This window comes from Pollachius pollachius (genome assembly GCF_949987615.1).
Source record: "Pollachius pollachius genome assembly, chromosome: 5".
In the NCBI taxonomy this organism is placed as follows: Eukaryota; Metazoa; Chordata; class Actinopteri; order Gadiformes; family Gadidae; genus Pollachius; species Pollachius pollachius.
The window spans coordinates 10,734,025-10,760,366 of record NC_136938.1 but is presented as its reverse complement, the minus strand read 5'-3'; the positions used below and the strand labels follow the sequence as shown (position 1 = coordinate 10,760,366).

The following is a 26,342-nucleotide window of genomic DNA, read 5'->3' as shown; positions in this document are numbered from 1 at the left end:
GTCAGTGCGTATGGGCCATGTCTTTGGGTTTCTGACAGCTATTATTCGCAAGGTCTAAATGTATTTTAAAATCTAATGAAAATGTGGGTTGAAAAAAAGTCCTAAACCTCAATTAAGCTGTCATAGCGGAAACACATTTTTTTTCACTCATTACAATCTAAAATAAAACATAAAAAGCTGCACAGCTGCGCTAAAAAGCTATGAAATTTGGAGGATGGTTAGATCATGGTACATGATATATGATTCGTGGTACATGATATATGATCATGATATATGATTCCAAACATTTCTGTGTAAAGAGTTTGATGAAGAAAAACAAAACATCAAAAGCTGCACTTCAGTGTCCCGGTTCGTGTCCGTATCCTCGGTACCTCTTTAACTCGGGCACAAAGACACACTTGTCTCTACTGCTGTTTCACTTGCGGTCATCAGAAGCTAACTTGTGGCCTTTAAGAGACCTAATAGCGGCTCTTTAGTGGCACTCACACCTACCCTACCAGTGTACCAGGAAAACCCACTGAATTGTTTTTTGTTGTTTTATCCCCCCCCCCCCCCCCCTAAGAGGAGATGGAGGAAAACCTTTTTCTCTTAACCTGACAGAGGAGTCGCAGAGAGGAACTGGCTGTTATACAATAAGTGTGACCACGCTCAGGTATCTCAATACGGGCATTAAGTGTGACCATGCGACCCCACACACAATCGCTTCTCTTAGACGACGGAGGTATTGGCATACAGGTTAGCATCCTGCACGCAGCCCTGCGTGGCGTAAAGGGATATCCGCACGCAGCCTTTCCTAACAGGAAGGAGCCGCTGGCTCACTGGAGCGAGAAAGTCATCCAATTTGCGAAAGAAAATGTTTGCCGACGTATTATAAATAAATGGACTGGTGCTGGGGTGAGGGTTATCGGATGAATCAGAGAGAGATTGAGTGTGTTGACACTGTGTGCGTCTCTCTCATCTCGCACTGTTGACTTTCAGTCACCTGAAGTGGTCGGTGCGGGCCTCGTTACGTGATTACTTTATTAAAGGTAATCACTCTGATTTGAAGGTTTCCTTGAACTGGATGGTGCCCCTCGCTCCCTCCCACCCCACGCACACCATCCCCCAACCCCCCTGACTCCCCGTTCACCTGGCCGGGGGTCTCTCATCGAGGAACAAGGTGGGCTTTTCAGAACATGAACTCTCCTCCCTATGGACCTCTGGACATTGGACCGTTTCAGAAAGCTTCATAACACCCTATGATGGGACTGACATCCTGCTTGTCTCTCAAACTCTTTTGAAACTCAGTTGAACGGTATGAAGGTTAAATCTCTCTCTCTCTCCCTCTCTCTCTCTCTCTCTCTCAGTCCAAATAATATGAGTTTCATTGGAATGAAAAAATTATACCTTGGCAATACATTGCCATGGTAGTTTCAAAATGAACAACCGAGAAGCAATACTATAAAATAGGTTAAAAAAAAACTAGTGATATATCAATTATGAGTACAAGTACAGTAAAAAATATGTTAATTGTCGGGAGTGAGTGAAAAAAACTATTTCCTAGATCTGGGCCAGAGTCTTTACCCGTCTTGCTCGGTATTCTGGACTACAATTTAGAATAGATGCACAATATAACATGTTTAAAAGGTACATGAAAATTGTATATACGTTAAAATATTTATGATAAAATATCTAAAGATAAAGTTGTTTTAGCAGGTTGTATGTGCAACTTAGTGTGCAGTAATGCAATAATTAGTTATTCTGAAACAGTATTAAAGTCTACCTGCCTGTATCCCCATGTCCTCAGCTAAACGTTAAGAATGTTCTCTCTCTCTCGCTCTCTCTCTCTCCTCCCCTCCCCCCATCTCTCTCTCTCTCTCTCTCTCTCTCTCTCTCTCTCTCTCTCTCTCTCTCTCTCTCTCGCTCTCTCTCTCTCTCGCTCTCTCTCTCTCCTCCCCTCCCCCCCCATCTCTCTCTCTCTCTCTCTCTCTCTCTCTCTCTCTCTCTCTCTCTGTCTCAGTCTGTGGTTCTCTACCACTTTTTCTGCTTCAGAGTACCGTGTGTTATGAGGCTGCAGTTGGTTTGCGTCTGCGGTGAGGAACAAACAAGCCTCTGGCTTCTTCCTACGAACATCCCGTTAGCTCATCAAATTTGTGGTGTATCGTGGAGCATCTCACACTGCCTGTGTGTTACGCACTGGCTGCTACTCTTTCAGCTGTGTCTTATGTAATTACAAGGCCTGAGGAAATGTGCCATTTTCGTGTCGTAGTTAGATGCTTCAGCTACAGAACATTTTCCCAGACTAACTTTGGTTGATTATTTTTACGTTTTATTTTAAAGCTCTGTCCAAGATGCCTCAATAGTTTTTGTTTCAACAGTTGATGAGAATAATAATGATGAGGAAGGCTTCTAATATTACTGTTGTTGCAAACAAATCAAATTTGTCCTGCATTATCACCTACATTAAACCAAGCACCTCATTGCATCAGGAAAAACAATTAATCAAAGAGTGCACATATTGCTGTTAGCCAGCTTGCATCCTCATGATTCAGCCTCACAAATTAGCCCGGTGTCACCTCCTGGCTGTGCATAATGAGCCGGTGGGGGCTTCCCACCCCGCCTCTGATGTGTCATTAGGAAAAGATGTTTCCTCCCCAAGCCTCCACACCGCGTGACCTCTGACCCCAGCTAATCAATCAGGAAGAGGGAGGGAGGGAGGGAGGGATAGAGGCGCGGTTGCTCAGGCCGTTACTTAACTTTGACCAGATTACCCCTCGCCGACTCCTACAAGAACCAACGAGAACGCTTCATGTTGTTTTGACTTGTAGTGCGTGTCCGAGCACATGGCTAGAAGTAAACTTTTAAGTTAAATTGAGGAGTAATTTTTCTTTGTCTGAAAGACTTTTAATTTATTATTGTGCTTATATTTGTCTTTGTCTTAGTGACAACAAGAGAAGGCTCTTTGTTGAGTATCTGCAAATGTGCAATATTTTCAGAAGCAATGGAATCCTTTCTAGGTGGAGTCAAGCAATATGTTTTTGGGGGATTTAAATTCTTTGTCGAAACCCAACATTGACTATCTACTGCTTTGTCACTTCAACAATATAAAGAACAGCACCTTAATCAAGTCACATGTTCAATAAATCCAAACCACAACCCCAACAACTTCCTAATTACAACATTTGTACAATCACAAACACACAAACACACACACACACACACACACACACCTAAACAGTCTCATACTCACACAATGACACCAACAAACACCAACCTACACACACACGCACAAGCACACCCCCACACGCACACACACACACACACACACACACACACACACACACACACACACAGACACACACACACACACACAGGGAGATCTCAGTTATGGGACATCATGCATGATGTTGTGCTTCACTGCTGTGTGTCAGTTTACTCGTTGTGATTCATCAAAGATGATTTGTCGGGAAGGGGATGGGAACTCAACGGTAAATTTGAAAGTTTGACCTTTTTTTCATTCTCTCTTAAACATTACTCTCAGAGAGTGTAATAGCGGGCAAGGTATAACCCAAACTGTTCCTGTTGCAAACAAACAAAAAATAAACACTTCAACTGCCAGGTTTCTTTCACGACAAGCGAACAAATTCTCTCTCTTACTATTATGATAATCTCATTTAAAAGCCCCTGTTCGATGGTCTTTACCTCACAGCCCCCCACCCTCTCTCTCCAATCACTCACAGTACAACAGCAACAAGACCCTTCCGTGTAAATATTTCAGTGGGCTCGGACACCTCAGGCCGGGGTCTGGCTAGCCGGACCCTTTTCAGAAGGGATGATGCCTTTGTCCCTGCGCATGGAGGGCTGTTGTGTGTTGTGTTGTGTGTGTCGTGTCGTGTGTTTTGTGTGTGTTGTGTGTGCTGTAGGGACATGGCTGTGCTCTCTGTTGTCAAGAGTCACTGGGGCCTGAATCACCAGCAGTAGGAGAGAAGAGGGATTAGCACCCGGGATGTTTGTCTGCGACAAATAAGAGGCAGCCGGCCGTGCGCTGCTGCCCTTGCTCAACGGTGGGGTTGCATACTGTATAGTTAGTGCTTCATACTGTTAAAGATTAGTCGTAGTTCTTACTTTTTTGTTCCTTTTCCAATGCCAAGGGGCGGTGTAATTGTACACCACGTAGACCCTCAGTCGCACACAATGTCCTTCTCAAGATAAAATCTTTTTCAACACATTTTTTGACAAGGCAAAACATTGATGGATTTTTTTAGACCTAGTTAGATTCCTTTGGTTCTATTTCCTCGAGAGCGATAACTCCAGAGCCTTGTTGTTTAGCTATAATTAATTCAGCATCTTGTTATACAGTTATAGAGATGGGCTCTCGAGAGTATGAGAATGAAAGAGATTAATTACTTTTGTAGATTAATTTGGCCCTGATGTCCCTTTCCCCCGGGAACCTCCCCGGACAGACTCCCCAGGGAGAAGCGATCCAATAAGAGAAAATTCACCCCTGTGCATGGCAACCATTCACAATTTACGGGCAAATTAGAGATTCTAATAAAATGTCTTAATTAAAGAATCTGCCTCCCATTTCTGATCAGCATGGCTACCTCTCCCCTCCACTGTTCCTATCCAATTTAATTATTCTGATGTACATAATTAGCATGAGTAGGCCATTGTTGGCCTTCATTTGCATATTATATTGGATAATTGAATGAGAGTGGCTGATGATTCAATTAGGTTGAGAGACAGATGATTCAGCTCAGCCGTGTGGCAAAGCTAACAGAATGACCACACTGGGAATACCGCTTCTGAATATTCATATGTTATACCAGCTCACACACACGCGGCTCTTTAATAATGCTTGTGTTCTTTAGCGCGTGTACTAGCATGTGTAGCCGTCTGCACACAAAATGCTGTGGCTAGCAAGTCACTACCGTTAGTTGCTTTATACAACATGTGGAGAATTTTGCAGTATTGTTTTATTATGTTGTTCTATAAGGGGGAGCTCTATCATCGAGGCGCACACAAGGTCGCATAATTAAATGATGGATGAGTCTAGTGTGTGGATGAAATCCTTTCTGAGCATTTCTAGTGTAAATACACTAGACTCCTTGTGCCTGAGAGTCTGCCAAGCAGCAGAACATCCTGGACTTGGCGATTGAGCGCCGTCTTGGCAGTAGCGCTTTGGACCATGTCATAGACTTTCAGATCTGATCGAGGATGAAGAGAGACAGAGCTGTGTACGAAACACATATTTATATTCTAAATCTACTTCCTATCAAAGATGGGCAAACTAATGTTTTGACAGTAAGTTTCTTAAATAATATATAAAGATATCATATTATATATATATATTTATATAATATTACTGGTTTTAATTTGGAGAAGGGGCATTTTTGAATATATTTTCTTCACAATAGTACACAATTGTTATGCAACTTTCATGTATCAGATTTTAGAACGTCAGATAGTTTAATGTGTACATGTCTCCAGATAGTTTATATAATTATTATTCAATAAATAAATAAATATAAATCAATGGGTTATTTATTTGTGCCTATTTGTATTTTTTCCATCTCATCCAACATAAAAAAAAATGACCAATATCCATTCATCTGGGCTCCCCCTTCCTCGAGCCATCTACAAGTTCACCAGTTCCTTGGGAGTTTGGTTCTGCGCCGGGCCCAGGCAGGATAAATGTTTACAAGGAATATTTGGAACAGCTTTACCCTTTCACATGCTAATGTAAGCACTGGCGGCAACAAGAAAGCTACATTGACCCGGGGGCCATGCGGTGACACATTCTGCTGGTTCAGAGACGGCAGCCCTGCACTTTGTTTATGTGTGTGCACGAGAAATAACGCACGTCATAAAAGCAGGGAACTTTGAAGGAGACCCGCTAGCCCCCCCCCGATGACGGATGGCCCCCGATCCGGGGGTATAAATAACTCCTCGCAAGAGCCCAGGACGCCGTCTCAGGAGTGACTTATATACGCGCCGTCACTTTGCACAATAATATCTGAACCGCGTTTCCGCCCGTGTGTTGTGCGTTCCTCCTCTTTCCTCCTCCTCAAACTTTGAATCATCCGCCAGGAATGTTTCCGGCGGAGGAATGTTCTTGATGTTCTCCACGAGGATGACTCCGTGTTGGATGTGACGTTACTCCCCCAATACGTGGATCAATGTTTACACGTTGCCTCTGCCGGGACTTAAGCGCCAGGTTAGCTGTGAGTCACCCGATACTCTCTACCTGGTCGCCCTGAGCGTAGACGCCAGTGTTTGCCCAAGCCTCTCTCATCCCTCCTCGTAAAGTCCTCTTTGTCCCCGGCGTTAGAGAACACCTCGGTACACAGAGTGTCGTCTGACTGTCTGCCGAGGGGGGCTGCCAGCGTGCACACTGGGGCCCCGGGGTTGGAGGTGTGCACACACAGTGTCAGGGTCTGTCAGTAGGTGGTGCAGGAGACGCTTTAGATAACTCCGTTCATCAGCGGCAGAGGAGGAGGAGGAGGAGGAGGAGGAGGAGCGGTGGTGGTTTGAAGTTGAGCTTCCTTTTCACAAGAGTCCTCCTCTGCATCGCTCAGATCTCCTGATAGAAACGTGCCCTCGGTCTTATCAGTAACATGACCGTGCCCGCTTCCAGCACATGCAAATGTTTGGAGAGAGGGAGATGGCTATCTCCTGGTTTGTGTGTGTGTGTCTGTGTGTGTGTTTGTGTGTTTGTCAGTGTGTCTTTGTGCGTTTGTATTTGTATTTGTCTGTGTGTGTGTGTTTGTGTGTGTGTGTGTGTGTGTGTGTGTGTGTGTGTGTGTGTGTGTGCATGTGTGTGTGTGTGTGTCTGTGTGAGTGTGTGTGTGTGTGTGTGTGTGCGTGTGTGTGTGTGTGTGTGTATGTGTGTGTGTGTGTGTTTGCCAGGTTGGGGGTTGGTGAGATGTGGAGGGGGCAGATCCTCTGTTGCTCAACACTTCTCCGATGGCATTGTTAAGATGGTGGGGGTGTCTAGACAGCGACGGTAACAAGAACTAGCGTGAGGAGCTATTTGCTACATCTGCATCCTTCCATCCTTCCACCCCTCCACCATTTGAGGGTCAGGAGCCACGTTATCTTCACCTTTCCTAAGCTCTTTCCTTGATTTATTCCTCAGAGGTCATTGTGGGAACATGAATTGTAAAATAAGCCCTGACAACGACCAAATACTAACCAAATACATATATGTTGTTGGTCATTTTCAAGCCTGCATTTTTTTATTGTATCTCGGCTGCAGTTGACATATGAGTGTGACATATGTTCTACATTTGAAATGGCGCACTTAAACATAGGCCTTTACGTCCTGCTCTACATTTTTATTTTGTTTTTTCAAATAAATATAGCTTTCATTTTGTGTGTTTTTCTTTTGGAATCCTCTTTCCGGCGCCTGATCCAAATCCACACGTTTATAGCGTCGCCCTTAACCTCAGTTCACAGTCGGCGAACACGCCCCCCCACCCTAACAAAACCAGCCTTCCCATTAAAGACTCACCATTGACCCTCTTGAACCAGCTTGTCTGTGCCGGTGTTTGTGTTCCAGTGAGTTGAGTTTACGTACTCTTTGTGTCCCCTGAAGCAACTTTTAGGGTTATGTAATGGGCCACTGTAAAGAGAACCGCAGAGCAAGCCAGGCGCTCCCCAACGGCAGGGGAAATAGACCAATCTGTTGGGTTAACTGTCTGCGTTTACAGCCGTGTCATCACTATAAAAACCAGCAGCTCTGTCTGTCCAGCGGGGGGGCTTTCACGGCTTTTAAGAGGAGGCGCGTTTAATGATTGCAATATTTTATGGTATTAAACTTAATATGATGTTTTCCCCCTTCCGTCAAAATAATCGTATTTCCCTGGCTACTACCTTTGCGCGTGCAAATTGAGTGTAACCATCAAGGCCCCTCTCTGTCTCTCTGCTTTACTTTTCCTAACGATTCCAGCGTTCAGTTTGGAATCCAAACTTCTTTCATAACTGTCGCTCTGCTGATGTATTGTGGAATACTATTGATCTAAAATATCCCAGAAATGGACGGTTCGACCTCCCCATGTCTAGCCTTGTTTTTTGTCTCTTACTGTGGTGCCTCCGGGGAGGTTTGGACATTTGTTGCTGAGGGGCCAGGCGGGTGGAGCCAGGCACGGTTGGAAAATTATGGCAGAGAGACGGCCCAGTGATTTGTGGTGGCTGATGGGGAGCTGGATTAAGTTTTAGTGTGTGTGTGTGTGTGTGTGTGTGTGTGTGTGTGTGTGTGTGTGTGTGTGTGTGTGTGTGTGTGTGTGTTTGTGAGTTTGTGTTTGTGTGTGAATGGCATTCGATTGTTTCAATGTGTGTTTGTGTGTGCGTGTAGGCTTTGTGTTTCTGGGGGGGGGGGATGTATGTGGGCGTGTTTTTGGGTGTGTTTAAGATGTCAGGCTGTGCTTCTTTGTGAGTGTATGTGTGTGTGGTTTTGTATATGTGTGTGTGTGTGTGTGTGTGTGTGTGTGTGTGTGTTTGTGTGTGTGTCTGTATGTGTGTGTGTGTGTGTGTGTGCTTATACCTCCATGTGTGTAGGGAGAAGGAGAGAGAGTTCTTTCATGCTTTGTGTCTATCTGTCTCTATCTGTGTGTATCTGTGTGTATCTGGGCATCCGGTTCCAGGTGCTCGCTCTAACACAGTCATCACTTGTCTATCGCCCGCCACATCTCAGCCCCAGCTTCTGTCAGCGTGTTGGAGGCACGGGACTAGAACCAAACATGCACACTCATCTGTATTTACTTTGTTACATTAGATCTCTGCATGCTCTCTATCTCTTTCTCTCTCACACACACACACACGCACACACACACACTCACTTCCGCCCACATGCACACGCACACACACACATTCATACACACACACACACACACGCACCACGACACACACACACATGCAAGCATACCCGCATGCAATCCCATGCAAACACACAAACACACACACACTTCATGCAGACACATAAACACCCATACACATAGCCCATACATAACTCATAAATGTGTGTATGTGTCTCTTTCTCTGTATTTGGTCGAGAAGTAGTTCATTTTGAAGGTCTAACATTAATTTTTCCAATACTGTTCGAGAGTGTCAGCTACATATGTAAAGCAAGTATAGACACAGAACAAATATTAAAACAACAGAAAAATGTTATGCCATCTAGAATTGGTGATTCTATAGCTTATGTGAGTGACGTTCAAAGGATCCTCACAGTCGTCACTTGTTTAAAGTCTTCCAGAACAAGATGGACGAGGCCGTTGTGGCACATTACCCTTATCTCCATGTCTTTCAAGTTCGCCTTTGAAATCTTGCCCAATGGCCGGGAAGACAGACCTTTTGTGTACGTCGACCTTCACGAGAGCAGAAGGGAGATCAACGGTCTCGTCTTCGCCGCGGCACCAAACATCTTGCGACGGCGGCTCATGCGATCCGTCCCGACGGGTCCTTTGAACGTTGCTGTAGAACCCTCTTGATGGCCCTCAGCCACACATGATAAAATGAGAAACAAAAAACATGAATTATTGGTTTGTTTATCGTGCTCTCAAAGCTTAGAGTGCATTATTAAACAGAAAACGCATTAAAACGGGGAGGTATTGTTAAAAGTGTTTTAAAAAATCTTGTAAATCCCCGTAATTTATGTGGCCCCTGGTCGAGAAGGTCGAGGAAGGCCCTTCTGGATTCAATTTGACCAGAGGAGCCCTGGCTCCCCGAGCTCTGTACCTGGGCTTCAGCTCTGTTCCCAGGCACGATTTACTGGTGTGACCCCCAAGTGGACCGCCGCTGCATGGCCTGGAAGTATGCAAGCTGAACAAGTCACTGGTTCTTCTTACCCAACTTCGGCAGGGCATTTCTATCGTCTTTCTTTCAAGGTTCATGTGTCTTCAAAGTAAAAGGCTGAAAAATTCATGGGATGAAAGTATGAGTTGATTGGGATTTGTTAAAAAAAAGAAAATTGTTGTTGTATTCTATTATTAGTCAGTTCTATGCTTTTAAGAAGACTGAGGTGTCAAATAATATTTATTTCTTGGCCTCCGATGAACTTTTAACTAACAAGGCATTGAGCAATAAAGAAACGGTCATAACGTTATTCAGAACAAGTTCAGAACAACAATTCAGGCTATGAGTAAAGTAAAAACGAATCTTGAGTATCGACAGAAGCTCTTTAGGGCTGACCACAGACAGCTTGCTCTGTCTCGGGTGCCAGAAGCTGTCCACTGCCGTTGGGGGCCCCTAGGTGCCCGGGGGCCACAGCAAACAGCAATGGGTCACTGGCTTCCTGCTTTTGTTTGAATGGCTGGAATCAAAGCAGCTGGAGGAGTGATTTGATTTTAACATGGGCTGGGCCCTGCTGTAATGGTGTGACGGTAGTGTGTACATTGGAGCAAGATGCCCACCCTGGAGGGTTCCATTAATGTTATTACTTCATTTCTTAAAGTGGAAGGAGACCCTCCTGTGAAGAGGATCCCCCCACCAGAAAAAAAAATCATTATTTTCGTCATTATTTTCTTCTTCGTTATTTCTTTGTTCTTTACACCTTGGTATCGTTTCTTTAAAATAAGGGTAGAATAATTAACCATTATTTCATATTTCATTATTTGCATTATTTGATGCAGTAATAAGAGTTAACAAACAATTAACTTATGGATAATTTACAATTGACTAATTGTTTAGTTATCATTTACTAAAGGTGTTCATGTTTACTGAGGTATTCATTAATACATTATTTAATATGTTTCTAGTTAGGGTTAACTAGGCTTATTACTGCATTAACTAATGTTTATGCATGGTTAATTATTGTACCCTTATGTGAAGTCTTATTGTTTCCTTGTTTCTTTCATTCTTCCTTTCTTTCTTGGCCCTCACTTTCGCAACTAGTTCCCCACGTCTGTGGCTCCTGTCTCAGGGTGATTTGTGGTGGTTGCAGGCTTCTGATCTTCCACTAAACAAAAAGTCACTTAATTTGCCCACAACTTCCTCCCCAAAGCTGAGTCACATGAGTGGCACTGTCCTCATCCGAGAACAAGACAAACAAACCATTTAATGGGATGTGCCCCGTTATTATAACCCATTTTCTACTCCCATCAAACTCCCGAACCCGACTCATGTGCCGCCAATCGCGGTGCTTGGCCAGTAACTCATCGACACAACAAGTCAATTCTCTGACAGCAACGTATGTCTCCCTTCTCGAACTTTTGAACCGACTCGGATGTGACCTCGGACTGAACGCCAGAGAGTCTCCACAAAACCTTCTGGCGCTGCCTTTTATCCCGCGCGAGGGCAACGGGTAACTCTAACCCACGGCTGCCTCATTGTTCCAGCGGTGCTGATAGTTGTTTCTGTTGCTGGATTCTTTCATGCCGGCCATGCCGTTGTCAGACGTGAGGTAAAGGCCTGGTGGGCCTGCCTGAAGGCTCTCGGTGCAGGTCTACCAATTGAGCCTACCAGCTTGGCCTTTAACTGGTAGATCTACCTGGTGGCTCCATCCCTGGTAGATCTACCAGGTAAGCCTAAGTGGTGGGCTTTTACCTGGCCCACCCAGGGTCGTCGTGGTGACCTATAGCTGGTGGGATGATTGAGGGGTTCATGGTCAGGCATTGGCTGAGTGGGCTGGCGTTCAACTTTCTCTCTCTCCCTCTTTCTCCCATATCCGTATTCATAGGGTTTTATTGGCAGTCTGCCTTGCTGTCCCATTCTCTCTCTCTCTCTCTCTCTCTCTCTCTCTCTCTCTCTCTCTCTCTCTCTCTCTCTCTCTCTCTCTCTCTCTCTCTATCCATGTATTTATGTGTGTGGGCGGGGCGGGCTGATTTACGACAGACTGACAGCGTCTCAGCGCCGGTGGAACCCGATTGGCTGACTCGGACGCCCTGTCTGTGTGTGTTCCAGGTGAGAAAGTCACCAGCCCCCGTGCACACACCACACACACACAACCACACACCATTACACACACATATACGTACACACACACACACACACACACACACACACACACACAGGTCACCTGAGTCACACAGGTGAGGAAGAGGACCACGGCGGCTGGGAAAAGGTATTATTTATAGGTTACATCGACAGCTCTGTAGCAGAAGAGGACATGCTGTCTCCCTACAGGTAGCGTCCTTTAAAAACAGCCATCCATCAAGGTGGGAGGAAAACACATCAAAATGCTTCTATTTGACTGGCTATAACTACGGGGTTTCAGTTTCCCATAAAAGAGAAAAACATCCACTCCACAGGAATCAATAGTACACAAGTGCCCCTGGTAGTACACAGAGATGTTGACACTGGGTTTCCATTAGCCACACAATTCTTGTCACTAGACCCTAAAATGGCCATTACCAGCTAAGATACATTGGCCTTTTAAATGGGCTGTTTACAAAGGCTCTGAAAACTACAAAGGCCTCAAGAGAGCACAACAAAACAGTAAACACCGTTGGGATGACAAAGGAATTACACACCAAAAAGACGTTGGGTCATTTGTTGGTTGGCAAAAATAATATTAACATATCTTAACCATCAGCTCTGTATCTTTTGTTCCATAATGTTTATTTGACCACTTGGCTACTGAGTAATTCTTTATTTATTTTTTCAAGCAATTTCTTCTTGAATTTAGATCCAGGTGATTAGGGAGCTGGCGGGGGCGTAGGGCATCTTGCTCTAGGAAGTCTGAAGGTAGATAGCAGACGGGGAGTGGAAGCACTCCCACCACCGGATTAGCAGACTAATGACGTGATACGCAGTGAGGAGGATGACCTGGCTGCTGGATATTTCTCTCTTTTTCCTATTCGCTCCCCAGTGATCCTGGGTGACCATCAGGGTTGGAATGGGACAAAAAATTCAGCCCTGGCATTTTCTGTCCGGACCAGCCCACTACATTATCAGCACTAGGGGTGGGACGAGACGAACGGGAAGAACCCTGTATGTACTTGATTAAAACAATTTAATCAAGTACATACATCCGAATAACAGTACAGCACTGTAAATAGCAGTTGTTGCTTTTTTTTGTTTTTGTGTTTCAAGTTTGTGTCTCTTGTGCGTCTGACAGGAAAGGTGTGAAACCAGAACAGGAAGTTAACAGACCTTTTGTGGTCGCTGCATCTCCACCCCCCTTATCTACATATCTACAAAACCCTTGTTAAATATCACACTTGATCCAACACTAAATTCTCTCTTGCAGTTTTTAGTCTGTGACAGTGAAAATTGTTGGTGTAAGCCCAGCATTAGTTAAAACCAGTCTCTGACAATAATAACAAAATATCCTGACAAATAATCTAAATAGAAACATATTACAGACAGTAGCAGCATGAGAGCTGAAACTCATTTGTTTTAACGGTGACTCAAAGTTTTTTTATCTATAGCTGTGTGAAAAAGTCTAAGACATGAATTACAGGTCTGAATGGATATCAATCTCATATACGTGTATGTGCACATGCAAACATACATGTGCACATTTGAAAGTTGACAGGAGATGATGGTAGCAGAGAACATAAAGAGACATTTATGAATTACCAATTGTCATTATATCACACATATAGTATGATTCTTCACATATACCTTTAAACATACACATATTGCATTCCTCTCACCACATGAAATAGTCATCACCTCAGTAAACAATAAATGAATTGAAAGATTACAATAAATTCAATGGCAAATATTGCAAATTAAACTAATTATTTCCTATAGCTTTACTTGTATTTTGTGCTAAAATTTAAAGTATCTCATCTGTATTTACAATACAGCTTGATTCTGCATAGATATGCATTCTGCATAGATATGCATTCTCATATACGTGTACGTGTATACATACATGTGCACATAATTAGGTCACATCACATTCAATGTAAAAAAGTTTTCTACTTTGTTTTGGATATGTCTCAAAATGTAGCCTAGCTAGCCCCAGGCTAACGTTACCTAGCATATATGCCTCCACTCGCTCGTCTCCCGGCGCAGCAGCACCAAAAGCGGCACCAAATTGGTCTGTCAATTTTGAACATTTAGCAGCTTCCACCTCCAGAGACTTCAGCTTTTTAAGTCGCAGTTTTTCAGCGCCACCTGGGCGTTTCTTACGCTTATCCATTTTCAGCTCCGTCCCGACCCCCACGACTCCGGCCCATGCCATGAGGTCCCGCCCACCCTGGTCTGTGTTGTGATTGACAGCACTGTCAGGGCTCTCTGAGACTGTCAGCCCATGATTGATTGACAATGAAAAACATAGACCAATAATATGCGTCGATGCTGGCAACACACTTATAGCCCTCTGTAGCCCATTGGCCGGCCCAATTGGAGGGAATTGAGAGAGAGAGAAAAAAACAAAACATAGCGGACCGGACCGACCCACATTGGGTCAACGGCCCACTGGGACGATGCACGGTATGCCAGATGGCCAGTCCACCCCTGGTGACCATCCATCATGGATAATCTAAATCTCCACAGACAGTGATGGTTCACAGTGTTTGTTGTGGGCATACAATAGGATTTGATTAGACACACACAAACACACACATACACACACACACACACACACACACACACACACACACACACACACACACACACACAGCTTGTGTGCTTTGGTGTCTGCGGCAGCTTCAACCACTCCAAGCAGGCAACTCTTCTTATTTCCTCTCATTCCTTCACAGCAGAGCTGCAGGACGTGTAAGCCTCTGAGTTCTCTAGTCGCTGTATTAACTCAGCTCTGTCAGCAAGGCTCCCCCGAGAGTAGAGGGACTCTTAAGTTTGTCCCCCCCCCCCCCCATACTTTCTGGCCCACAGGCGAAGATTGCTGGCTGGAGTTTCCTCCAAAGGTCTGAGGGCTATAGATAGTGGAGGAATAAATACGCATATAAAGATGAATTGATTTTGTGTTTTGTATACACTCTGAGGATATTTATCGTGGAGTCCATTTTGTCGAATTGTCAGCTTCCATAAATGACAACATAAACATGATTATTTAAATATTGATTCATATTCGACATGGTTTATTTAAGTAACTTTCTATCTTTTGTGGAGGATAGAAATCTGTTTCATGGCTAAAATAAACATTTATCTCATGATAGTGAACCCAATGGTGGATCTATTTTAAATCTATTGACCACAACAGCTCTTTCTTTATGCTGTAAGGACAGTTCCTCTCAATGCTTGTCTGGGGATTTTCTATATAAAAAAGACTTGCTTAATACTTAAATGTGATTAAGGGATTAGAATCAGTACCGTATCTGTAAAAGCAGCCTAGATAAAGTAAATTGAATCGAATTATAAACAGATTTATAGTCGAGATTGAGTTTGGCCCTCATAAAGAAATCCTGACTGCCATATTGTGGTTATCACCGTTGGATATGTTGTTTATCACAGTTGGGTAACACCTTTTTCCAATCCCTTACCTGAAACAAAGAGGACCTAATATCTGCGGTGTTGACATCATAATCTGTGATCTTTTAGCCAACAGGCCAGCCCTCTTCCTGGGTGAGCAGTGAGCAGTAAACTCGGGTTAGAGAACCTGGGGGGTCCTGGGGGTCTTAAGCCCGCCTCAGTCTGACAAAGTTCAGAAGGGGTTCAAATCACTAATGGGGCTTTTTGTTTTTAGCATGGTTTATTACCTTGTTTTTCCTTTTTTAGATATACAGTAGTTAGCCTGGATATCTGGAAAATGCTATTATGTTAAAGTTACGGTTGGCTAACAAAGACTGTTAGATTATCTGAGTTTATGAGGAGTTGGCCTGTAAAAATGCACATTAAGAAATTATAGTGTTTGGATTTGGTCTCTGGAAAGTGTTAAATGTAGCATGAAATGCGTTGCTGGATGTTGTGGAACTAATAAAATTATGTGTTACAGTCGGGTGCAGGGGTGCTCAACAAACAAGATCAGGCAGGGAACTTGAAGGTCTATGGCATGTGTTAAACTCGAGGATGATGATGATTTAATTATTATGATCATTCCTATTATTGTTATTGTTAATATATCCAGATGACCTATGTTTAAGATGTTTTCAGTTGAAAATATTTGAGAATAATTGCGTAGCTGTTTGGATCACCCTAAAAAAGGCTTGCATAATTGTAAGTTTTCTTACATAAAATTGCCAAGAGATTCCTACAACATATTCCCCATTAAACCGACCAGTACCAGAGTATTTTTCTCATCCTTTCAAATATTGTCTAGGAGGATAAGAAGTGCAGAATTATATTGAAAATGTAACATTCCACAATGGTTGTTCTAAAACACAGAAATTCAGCTTACCATAGAAATGTTAAACAGCATTTTGGAAAAGGATGCAGAATTGCGAAGTTTCTACTGCGCATGCACAGAGAATTATTTACTTTCTGTATCGCACTCACTTTTTCCACCTTGCCATGGTGAAATTAATCCTAATGATGATTTATGGCTGAATTCTGCAGCCACAGATTATTCATATCCCACCAGCCTTGTTCTTTTTCGATTTTCCCATCAGTTATTACTAATTGTCCACCTTCACAGTACCCCTTTAATGGCCCCATGTCTTTTAACATAAATGATGGTCGAAATAAATTAATGAAATATCTCGGGATAAAACTCGGAAGGTATTTCTTAGTAGGCCTACTCGTTTTTCAAGTCAGAATTTGTTTCACTTATGCCCCCTCTAAGGCAATTAGTGGCCATTGTGATTTTGGGTCTCCCCCCCCCCCCCCCAGTAACTAGATAAGGCAAGCGGCATTATCTTAATGCTTATCACATCCAATAATTAGTGTGTTATCTATAGACTTACTAATACTTATTAGTTGAAATTGCATTTGGGCATTGTTTGAATTAAATGCAAAGGTCTTATTTTGGGACAAGTTAAAATTAAATTAAAGGAGAATAAATGCAGTCTGCATGAATTTCTCCTTTAACATTATTTTAACCTGCGAATTGAATGTGCACCGATTGGACCTCAATTAGAACGTCACCGATATGTATTGGTGTTCATGTGCGTTCCTATTAATATCGAATCTCAGATGTAATATTAGTTATCATACGAGTTTTCTTCTGGTGATCTTATTTATGAAGGGTTGGACCCCAGCAATCTATATTATTAAGTTAAAAATTTGAAACAAGACACACTGTACTGAGGCTGTCCAGACTTGACAAACTGTCTGAGAGTGATCAGGATTTGGTTTCTTCACACTAGCACATTTATTTGACGACATGGATTTTGGATGGATTTGTTTACAGAGTAAAATATAATTGCCCTTGTAATTGCACAATTGTTATTGTTTTTCATATTAATATTATTATTATGTTAGGCTATCTATTTAATCAATGTTATAGGCATAATTTAATTTGGGATTTAGGGAAAAGAAATGTTTGTGTAATTGGAAGTTGAAAGTTATTCTGTCTATATTTTAGAATTAAATTCGTCTTTCAAATACGCCCATGTATTAATGTACTAGTTTTATTAGTTGTGTTTGAACCTAGATGTCGTTTGTTCGGCCAAATTGTATTTCTGGCAGAGTCTGACATGTGTGGGATGGGGAGTTGAACAGTGCTCTTAAAATAACAGGCTATTTCTCTGGAAAAGGCCGACCCATTGGGAAGCTGAATAAAATAATAAATACACCCAATGTTTGTCTGGAAAGCGGTGAGGTAATACTGCATTCTGGTGAATAAAACAGTTTTCCTTGTTATTGTTATCCGTGCATTCTTAATCCATAATTCGCTTATTGTGTTTCAAATTGCTCAATTAGTAATTAATTGCGTCTTTTGTCATTTATCACACCGATTTGCGATAGACTTTAAATGATGGGGCTGTGTTAGTGTAATGAATAGAATATATAGGCCCATAGGCTACAATTAATTGTTCCTATCCGCAGATATGCAACCCTGCCTTATCGGCCAGGGCTTTGGTTTGACAAGCCAAGATTTTTTTTCTCCAGCCAACGCTGTGAGAGAGGTCAATTCATTTGTCCGGACTCGTCCTGCCGGGGCGACCTGTGCCTTACAGCGCAATGGAATGACCCAGAATGAAAATAAACCAAGAGGGAAGAATGCCCCCTCTTTACGAGGTGCACCGCTCGGACGACGACCTATACCTTACGGGTAAGGGGGGGGGGGAGTTATTTTGTTGTGGTTTCATTCAATGTATCGTTTGCAGGGTGATGCCAGGACTAGATAAGAAAGGAGGTCGCCAATGGATGTATACAAGGCAGTGTCTAGACTACAGCTTGTGGCTTAACCAGTGAAACAGGACTAAGCGCAATTCACAACAGATATTCGCCCCCGAGAAAGAAAATGACCAGCGTCTTATTATCCTACGACATAACTCGGGGGGAGGGGAAGGGGGTGTGTGTGTGTGTGTGTGTGTGGGGGGGGGGGGGGGGGGGGGGGGGGGGGGTCACAACCGTGGATCCGACGATAAGGCAACAGCCTGGAGGTTTGAGTTGAGCAGCCCAGCCAACTTGGGTTTTGTGGAAAGGAAAGGAAAAATAAATGTTCTAGTGCAGCCACTGACCTTCGAAAAACATTGTCGATGAGGGCCCTGATTCCTCTATTGTCACCTTCTAAAAACAATAGGCCTACTGTAAGACTCATCATAGCATCATCTATTTAAATTCAACCATGACACCCCCCCCCCCCCCCTTTCTTGGCAAGCATAAATTAAACAAAATTGTAAATAATAGTTATAGTTTGATTTGAAGACCTTAAATAATTGGTTGGGTGTAGGGTCAAAATTAATCATTCGTTCATTTCATGTATTCAGCTGTTTATTGTAATAATTAGTTAATATTTCTTTTTACGAATCGCTTTCCTGACAATAAATAATATAACAATAACTTACTTTGTTTGTTCGAGAGGCTCATGAAGCTCATCGCCCAACCACTTGATCAAATATTTTACAACACGAAAATAAATCGCTCGACAACATGCTCCCACCTTAAGACTTAAAAGACTCGAGCCACTTTGATTCCACAACGCCATGGATGTATCAAAAAAGGAAGTGGAAGAAGAACGAGACACAGCATGATACGGGGGGTGGTTAAATGTCCATCTGATCTGCGTTGACATTCTGCAAACGACTCCGCTGTGTAGTTTGAGGAAAGGTTGTACTATATCCACCAAGAGGTCCTCTACACCTCTGAAGTTCTTCCTCCGAACGAAGTCATGCATCCGCGGTCTTTTCTTTTTTTGTCCCAAAAAACGGAGGAAATATGGAGGGAGGGGTGGAAGAAAACGTCCCGGACTCATCTCCGTCCCATCAAATAAAAAATAAGAAAAAAAATCAACGTTTTGAGTGTTTTTACTTCTTGTCCTTTTTCCTTGGGGGTAGGGGGGTGGTCGTGGTGCGGAGCCTGTAACATGCACGGGGAGGGGGGGGTTAGGGGGTCCAGGGAGCATGCTGCTGCTGGAGGTCGCAGGTCGCAGGGTGTTGCGGGGGGCTACCGGGCCGCCTCACGTCTCCACTGGGCTGGGTACCATACTGTTGGGGGTGTCCGGTAACTGGGAGGAGAGAGAAGTCACGTCGCTGCCCGAGGAGTTCCCCAGCGAACCCGACTCTGAGAAAGACACCTGGAGCAGAAAGGTGTGAGAGGATAAATCAACAGCCCTGGTGGTATGGGGGACTTCATGGCAACACGCAGGCCCGTGTTGTTTTATTTGCGCGAGTTTATTTTGGCTGTAATAACATTGTTTTACAATAGTTAGTGTGCATGTAGCTATCATCTCAATTGCCTGTGCACAAAAGACGCGCATCTGCTATTTGACGACTTTGTAAACGCAGGGTGAACAAGTGGTAAGAGGTCGTAGAGGGATTAGAGAGAGAGGGAGAGGGTGAGAAAGGAGAGAGGGAGAGGGGGAGAGATAGGAGAGACAGCGAGAGAGGGAGAGGGATAGAGGAGAGACAGAGAGAGGGGGAGAGAGATGATAGACAGATAGAACGAGCAAGGAAGATAGAGTGAGGGAGAACATTTGAAAAAAAATGGTGAACTGGACTAAATAGAAGAAACACTGAAGGAGAGAGCGCGGGGGATACTGGAGGACAGACGATAGAGAGAGACACTAGAGAGTGAAACACTCACCAGTTGTTGAAAGGCCGGTTGGTCCAGGTCGCTTTGAAGCGCGAACTCGCTCAGGGCCTTCCAGGGCGGCTGGAAGGTCTGCACCTCCACCGGGTTGCACTGCAGGCTGCCCTCGTGCCGGATGGGGCTGCCCGCCACCAGCGGCGTCCCCGTCAGCCCTTGTAAGTTCTGCGTGGGAAAAACATATATATACGTACAACAATAAAGCAACCGCATCTTATTTTGACCAGTTGTCCATGAAGAGATATATTAAAACGTTTATTTGTTTAACCAAATAAACGTTGCAATTTGTCGACCCATCTTTATACAAATATTTGTAAATGACATAGTAACAGCAAGACATTGATGTTATGCATTCATTGCAACAAACACACACACACGCGCGCACACACACACACACACACACACACACGCGCACACAAACACACATACACACAGGAGACAGTGAAACGTGAATAAGTGTGCCAACCCAATAAAATGCAATCGATGATGTAGAAAAAGGTTTCAACCCTGCAGGGTTTGTTTTTTTTGTTCCACTTACGAAGATGCTTACAGTCTTATCGGAGTGGTGCTGCTGCTGGAGCTGTTTCATGAGGATGGACCTCTTCTTGTCTTTGCACCGCTTGTTCTGGAACCACACCCGGATCACCCGCGGGCTCAGGCCCGTCATCTCCACCAGCTGCTCCTTCATGAGCGCGTCGGGCCGCGGGTTGGCGTTGTAGCACGTCCGCAGCGTGTGCAGCTGCTTCTCGTTCAGCACCGTTCGGACGCGCGTCGTCTTCTCAGACTGCTTGTGCACGTGGTTCCTGTGCGGGGCCTGCCGCACCGTCACCGGGTCTGTGTAGCGGCGGAGGAAATATGTTCAATAACAAAATATATAAAAATAGATATATATATAATTTGATAAGGACATTTAAAGAGTTTAATCGAACAGAGTGACCGTTGCAAAACAAATTATAAAAGTAATGCATTGTGCATTTTATAGGCTTTTCAGATGTTCAATTTATAGGCTATTATAAAGGTTTTCTTATTCTTGAATAGATTTTTAAATTCTCGAATAGGGTAAGAAGAAAGGCCTAATGGCCTCCCTTCTGATCCTATATTTTACGCAATGTTAAGTAAAGCACGTTGGCCTAATAATGATCTAAAACAAGTTATTAAAAATCATAAAACAAATACATTTTTCATTGTAATACCTTGGAACTTGAAATGCTAATCCATTGCTTGAAGAAAATATTTGAATTATTATTTAAATAAATTCAATTATCTTATATCAAAAATAAATAAAATGAAATCTCAAGTTCTGTCTGACAATGTTGTGAAGGAAACGGTTCGAGGTCTCTCTCTCTGTACAAACAGTCCAACTGGCTCTCTGGCCACATCGCCACTATCCTCACGGAGGCCTGTGTTCATTTATTCCAATGCTCTATCATTACTGTTATTTAAATAGTCATGTTTAGGCTCTGGTATTACTATTCGGTGAGCTGGTCCAATGAGGTGTCACCGCCTTTAGAACCAATAAGAGCCTGGATTATTCGGATCGTGGCAACGAACTAATAGTATTAATGAGATCAATTATGAAATTAACAAGTGTATCTTAGAGTGGAGCGGGAAACTCATTATCTCATCAATCACAACCCTTACCACACACACACACGCACACACACACACACACACACACACACACACACACACACACACACACACACACACACACACACACACCCACACACACACACACACACACACACACATACACACATGTTGACACACATAACACACACGCAAACACACATGGTCACACACTTTATTAACGCATTTCGTTAAATTACATTCCGTTAAAAATTGAACTAAATGAAAAAGTAGCCTACACCTAGATAATAATGTAACCGCCTAGATTTTTTAAAACATTTATAAGATAAAACGCATTGATAATACAATTTACTTTCCTAGGATTTATTCTTTATTGTGTATTGCGTCCATTTGTATTAGCCTATTATTATGTTGATATTCATATAATTATTAGTATTATTAGGATTATTAACATTCTATTTTTATCAAAAACTTTATTATTTACTTTCGAAGTAGAGGCCCTAGGCCTTATTGTTATTTTCTATACAAATACCACTTGAGTAGTATTTGTATTATTAGTTAGAATCAATGGCATAATTATTATCCTCTGACCTGCTAGGTGCAGCGGCCTGCTGGAGTGGATGTGTCCCGGGCTGACGGGGCTGCCGGCGGAGCTCCGCTCCACCAGCAGGCTGTGGTCAGCCCGACACAGCAGCTCCTCGTCCCGCAGGGAGAACTCGTCCCCCGGCAGGAGCTGTCTGCTGCACACCGAGCAGCGGAAACACTCGATGTGATACACGTTGTCCCTGGCCCGCATGACCAGGTCGCTGCTGCTGAAGCCCAGGTTGCATTTGGAGCATTTGATGCCGAACAGCCTGCGTAGAAGGACGGGGGAGGCAAAACATAACTTGTGTTACTCAGAAGAATAGTGGTGACCACAGATATTTATTTTTGTATTTATTTTAAAAGTTTGACAATGTGTGTATGTCTGTTGCTGTAAGGTTGCGTTTGTGTGCAGTTCAATACATTGCTAAAATGCAGATGCATGTGCATTTTACAAATTGTTTTAGTTCAATCTTGGATCAATCACAAATTAAATAGTTGTTTACTATTTATTTTCATGGCACACAGTTATGTTATGCAATTAGAGATGTTGAGATATAGACTATATTTTTGTCGTGTTTTTGTCTCCTAATAATGTAGTCAGTACAACATGTGTTTTTTAAGAGGTAAACAATACTTCCTAAAGCCTACCTTACATAGTCTCTTTTGCAATAGGTTTTGCCGTCGCGGACGAAGCAAGTGCAGGACTCGTCCAGGTACTGGCTGCACTCAGCACACTTCAGGCAGGCTGCATGCCACTCCAGGTCGGGGGAGACTCTCAGTATGTACTGGTCATGGATCTGACTTCCACATCCTACACACATTGCGAATCCAGACTTCTCTGCAAAAAGAAAAGCGACGGTTTTGAACCACGATTGGGTACCTTAAACCACGCCAGCGTAACTTTACCACGCAACTTTAACGCAGTTAAATTCTGAGAAACACTAACTTCAGAACCTTGCCAATTTTTGTCTTGGCTGTGCTCTCTTGAAGAGGGTACAGCTCTTAGTGTTATGCAACGGATGGACCTTAGAGCATTCCTTTAAATCGAAATAATTGGTTTCCATTTATCCAGCATCTACTCATGGTCCAAAAGAAATACACAAATATAAGTGAATCTTAAGGACGAACACATCCGCCTTAAATGAAAATGTCAATACATACAATAAAGAAAGGCACTAGCCTATAATAAAAACAAAAAAATATGCCACATGGTTACAATACAATTTTCTTTTGACGTAGGCTACTAACAAAATGAAACGAGCCGGAGACAGAGCCACACGGGGACTTACTTTTGGAATGATCCCCCATATCACCCAAGAAAGAAGAGTTGAAGATAATATCCACCATACAGAACGGATGAAGGGAGAGCGGTAGGTGCAGAAAAGAGGTGAGAAGCCGACTGGCCCGTGCCTGGTTGCCTGATAATAACTTGTGTCTGTCCGGACCCCGGGGGGTGCGGGGGAGGGGCGGAGGGGGCGAGCAGGCTGTCCCGTAGTCACACCGCTCTCTGACGTCATGCGTCATCATGCGTAAAACCGGACTGCGCGTTTCTCAAAGGCAAGAATGAACGCATTTTTTCAGTTAAATTTGTATGTGTGTATAATGATTCAAGAATGTGATTATTTTTTAAGGTGTATCGTTATAAATTCCCTTTTTCAATTTTTTCTTCAACATAACGATTTTCTACGAGAAATAGGACGAAACATATATTTATCTGCACGTTGTGAAAAAGTATGGCTATTGATTCAACATGTTTTAAGTACAAGCATTGTTTAATAAGTCATGCTGAAGGGTTTTGACACTTGATGCCTCGCCCAGCGCTTTTTGGTTATGTATTCGAGAACAAGGCCATCTACTGGAAAAACAAGAAAACTACATCATTGAAGACGCCATGATATTTCGCAGATTTTCCGAGTTCCATAAAGTTCTCTTTACGTTTTAAGAGGATATACATCTTCCAAGAGGAAACTCCAGAAAATGTAGTAGCCTACGATTTAAGCCTATATTTAACTTAATAAATTATTGTTTTTATTTAATATCATATGTGTTATTAACACGTTTAGTTTAAGATTCTTTATAGAAAGGTGGTCTTGTAATTTCAGATACCTCCCTCAACATTTTAAGTCAGGCCTCTTGAATGCAATATATGTGACTAGAACAAAATTATGAAAATAAAGAAAATCCAATTTGAGATTTTTCAAAAAACACAACATCAAAGCTAAACAGTTCAGAACAGGAAAGTCCAAAGACTAACGGGACAAATAAATAAAATCACATAAACAATTATTAAGTAATATATTTATATTTGTACATATTAATATAGTTTAACATTTTAAAGTGCTATTTTAGCTTTCCCCTCTCTCTCTCTCTCTCTCTCTCTCTCTCTCTCTCTCTCTCTCTCTCTCTCTCTCTCTCTCTCACTCTCTCTCTCTCTAACGTCGTTCTTAATAATATACTATTTTAGAAAGCTAACATTATGTTAATTTAAAGGTGCACACCCTCACTGTTGGCAAAATAAATCCATGTGTATGGCCCTGAAACACACAGGTAAATGTTATTCGTTGTTATGCTACCAGTCCATGGGCCCAGGCTGCTGTCCAGCCATACTTTTAAAGGTCCCATGTAAGCTGTAATTAACACCGCAGCGCAGGTAAACGTTTCCGGTTTCAAAGCTTATTACTGTATGTATTATTGAAAAGCAATGGAGACACAGGAAGGGATGGTTTTGAAGAAAACAACTTTTTTCTCTTTCTCTCACTTTCTCTCTCTGTCTGTCTGTCTGCCTGTCCGTCTGTCTGTCTGTCTGTCTGTCTGTCTGTCTGTCTGTCTGTCTGTCTGTCTGTCTACCTTTCCTGTCTCTCTCTCTCTCTGTCTCTCTTTCTCCTATTCTTTCAAATTGTTCTTGATCTTTTATTCCACCACTCATTCTGAGTAATTGATATAGAAAAAAACGAATTGATTCACTTTAATGAAGGCAAAACATTTGATTATTTATTAGCCTGCTGAAATTGAGTTTGTTGTACTCACCACCCGGAATTCACAAATTAGAACCTTCCGAGACATTTTGTCTAAAGCAACTAGTGTAATTCTCTAATATTATATGTTATAAATATGTTCAAAGTGGATTCTTTGAGGCATCTTAATAGGAATATGAAACTCAAATATCTGTAAATGCTTTACCTATGAAATATGATTATGTCTGATTCCCATGAAATATCTTTGAGTGACATTTTCAGGTGAATTCAAAGGGTTATTTAGGGTGAATCAGCTTAGCCAACAACTTCAATCAAGAGCAATATACTGCTTCCTTTAAAAAATATTCTCAGAGTCAAAAATACCTCGTTCAGCGTATCGATAATTTGATCAAAATAGTATTTTACAGTGTAGTGTTCAACACATTGCTCAGTGAGGAGGATTACGCCTTAATGCAACTGAAGGCTTTTTCCCTCTGCCATCTGAGAAGGACGAGGTCTTCCACAACTGCACTCGCCTCAATTATCGCTTGGGTGATCAGTCATTCTGGAATAGAACTGTCAACCCTCTCATCTAATGGCATTCCAATTGAGTTAGGGTGCATTAAACAATATCTCATGGATATAACTCAAGTTCAACTGACCACGAATTCGGGCCTTTACTGTGGAGATAAACGTCACAGGATTCAGAAAGCAAAAGTTCATAAAGTTGTTCAATCCGGCCAAAGGATGACGAGCATCCAAGGCATTAACATGTAAAACATGTTTGGTGTCGTGCTCTGCAGGCTCAAATGTATCCTGAGAGATAGACTTAAACGCCCTCCACATTTCCCGAGTTCCCCCTGAAATGGGTCTAATCCTAATGTAAATGGTAAATGCTTAAGTCTCTCCTGGACCCGTATGGTTTCCTCAGAGAGCTCATTACCTCCATTAATGCACCTTTTATACTCTCCCTTTCTGATTCCACACACAGGATTCTTTGTGCACTCCTGCCATGTTAACCTAATACTGCCCTTCTCTCTGCCGAACCCCCTTCCCAGACCCACACCCTGGGCTGGAGGAGGAGGCTACTGTTTCACACACTGTCGGGTCAAACCCCAAGACACCTTTGTCAGGACAATTTATGCTGCCTTTGGTTCTTTTGTTTTGACTAAATTGGCAAGTGGAGTAAAC

The 26,342-nt window shown here is 42.8% G+C and overlaps 1 protein-coding gene across 1 annotated transcript; it reads right to left on the bottom strand.

Annotated features, from left to right (window-relative positions):
- Positions 1-19,393: 19,393 nt before the first annotated feature.
- On the bottom strand, positions 19,394-23,544 carry isl2b (ISL LIM homeobox 2b; the record flags this gene model as incomplete). The annotated part of the gene is made up of 6 exons (XM_079736386.1): positions 19,394-19,510; positions 20,020-20,187; positions 20,573-20,856; positions 22,204-22,466; positions 22,846-23,035; positions 23,487-23,544. The coding sequence occupies 6 exons, from the start codon at positions 23,542-23,544 to the stop codon at positions 19,394-19,396; spliced, it is 1,080 nt and encodes a 359-aa protein (XP_079592512.1).
- Between the last annotated feature and the right edge of the window lie 2,798 nt (positions 23,545-26,342).